This window comes from Pinus tabuliformis, chromosome 7 (genome assembly GCF_031772625.1).
Source record: "Pinus tabuliformis cultivar Carrire ecotype Pingquan chromosome 7, CPIR1, whole genome shotgun sequence".
Taxonomy (NCBI): Eukaryota; Viridiplantae; Streptophyta; class Pinopsida; order Pinales; family Pinaceae; genus Pinus; species Pinus tabuliformis.
The window spans coordinates 328,270,263-328,272,101 of NC_142293.1; the positions used below are offsets into that span (position 1 = coordinate 328,270,263).

At 38.0% G+C, this 1,839-nt stretch overlaps 1 protein-coding gene across 1 annotated transcript; it reads left to right on the forward strand.

Annotated features, from left to right (window-relative positions):
• The first annotated feature begins 248 nt into the window (after nucleotides 1-248).
• LOC149247269 (xyloglucan endotransglucosylase/hydrolase protein 24-like) lies at nucleotides 249-1,485 on the forward strand. Its single transcript, XM_089455852.1, has 4 exons — nucleotides 249-438; nucleotides 521-621; nucleotides 792-985; nucleotides 1,087-1,485. The coding sequence occupies exons 1-4, from the start codon at nucleotides 249-251 to the stop codon at nucleotides 1,475-1,477; spliced, it is 876 nt and encodes a 291-aa protein (XP_089311978.1). The 3' UTR covers nucleotides 1,478-1,485.
• Nucleotides 1,486-1,839: the final 354 nt, after the last annotated feature.

The window sequence follows — 1,839 nt, forward strand, 5'->3', positions numbered from 1 at the left end:
TTCTGGAAATCAAAAATAATTAAAGAGTGAAAAGATGGTAATGGCGGTGATTAAAAAGATCGGGAAAAAAATGTGGGGCGCCGGATCACGACAAATGAATAAAGTAAAATAGCTGCGGCTGCTGCACAGCAGTTGGAATTAATATTCCAACAGTAGGGTGTTGGCTCCTGTTAGAACTTGTATTTGGCATGTCCACTACCCTGCTGCCAAAAAAGAGGCAATCAAGTCACTCAATTCCACCATCGGCAATGAAGAGCGGTGCAAGTCTTTTATTATTTCGAAGATATTCACAAGAGTTGGCATATATAACTTCACTACTCCTTATTCTGTTCTCGGTAGAGGCTTCCAACATCAATGATAATTTCGATATCTCATGGGGTACAGTTAAGTTGTTGAACAATGGCCAAACGACGCAGCTCACATTGGATCAAATCTCAGGTAATTAAAGTATTTCATTTTTAAGGACATCCCTCATTTAATATTGTATGGATGTGTATAATAATGATTCTTGTTTCTCTAGGTTCTGGTTTTCAGTCCAGAAAGGAATATCTCTTTGGCAGCGCGAGCATGAGAATAAAGCTGATCTCAGGGAATTCCGCTGGAACGGTTACCTCGTATTATGTAACCACCTATTTTCTTTCAAGAACGAAACCTTGCAGAATGATTTGTTATCAGTTGATAGTACTTAAAACTCAATTCCTGAGATGTATATTTTAAATTTCAATATTGCCGCCAGACCAGTCATAGTTTCGACAACACACGATATAGTAATGTCAGTATTTTGCATTCAGATGGCGTCCGAAGCTTCTTCTCATGACGAACTCGACTTTGAATTTCTGGGAAACCTTCCGGGAAGTCCTTACATTCTTCAGACGAACGTGTTTTCAAGTGGAGTTGGGAATAGAGAACAAAGACTTCATATGTGGTTTGATCCCACAGTAGACTTCCATAACTATTCAATTCTTTGGAACCACCAACAAATCGTGTATGTGCTTCGAGTAACTGAAACGGAACCTCATTTAGAAGCTGTATTTAGAATTTTCATGATTTATGTTAAGATATATGTCTTTCCTATTGTGAAAACAGGTTTTCAGTTGATTCTATCCCCATCCGGGTATTCAAAAACAATGAAGCTACGGGCGTTCCATATCCAAATAGTCGACCCATGACGATCCTATCCACCCTTTGGAATGGAGAGGATTGGGCTACCGACGGAGGAAGAATTAAAATAGAGTGGAGTCACGCCCCCTTTGTTGCCTCTTATCAATCCTTTCAAGTCGATGCATGCAGCGTGTCATCTCACTCTTCTTCGCCCTGTTCCAACCATTGGTGGGATCAATCCGAATTTCAAAGTCTAAACCAACAGCAGCTGAGTAAACTTAATTGGGTTCGCAAAAACTACATGATTTACGACTACTGTCACGACAAGTCTGGAAGGTTTTCTGCAACTCCACCTGAATGTGCATCGAATCCTTAATCACAATATTTGGTTACATATTGTAAGATAACTACCTGAATGTGCATCGAATCTTTAATCACAATATTTGGTTACATATTGTAAGATAAGTGAAACTCCGGATATTTATCCCATTAATTATTAGAAATTGTAATCACAATATTTGGTTACATATTGTAAGATAACTACCTGAATGTGCATCGAATCTTTAATCACAATATTTGGTTACATATTGTAAGATAAGTGAAACTCCGGATATTTATCCCATTAATTATTAGAAATTGTAATTACTCTGCACAAGGATTTTGTTAAAATTAGAGAATCAGTTCACTGAGGGTTGAGTCAAGTGATGGATGAAGAGTTACGTGTTGTATATTTGTAGT

Bases quoted from the DNA above. Each gene is read 5' to 3' on its own strand.
- LOC149247269 (XM_089455852.1), top strand. From the start codon at position 249: ATGAAGAGCGGTGCAAGTCTTTTATTATTTCGAAGATATTCACAAGAG. The intron at 439-520 runs GTAATTAAAGTA...TTGTTTCTCTAG, and splicing joins CACATTGGATCAAATCTCAG to GTTCTGGTTTTCAGTCCAGA. The intron at 622-791 runs GTAACCACCTAT...TTTTGCATTCAG, and splicing joins GAACGGTTACCTCGTATTAT to ATGGCGTCCGAAGCTTCTTC.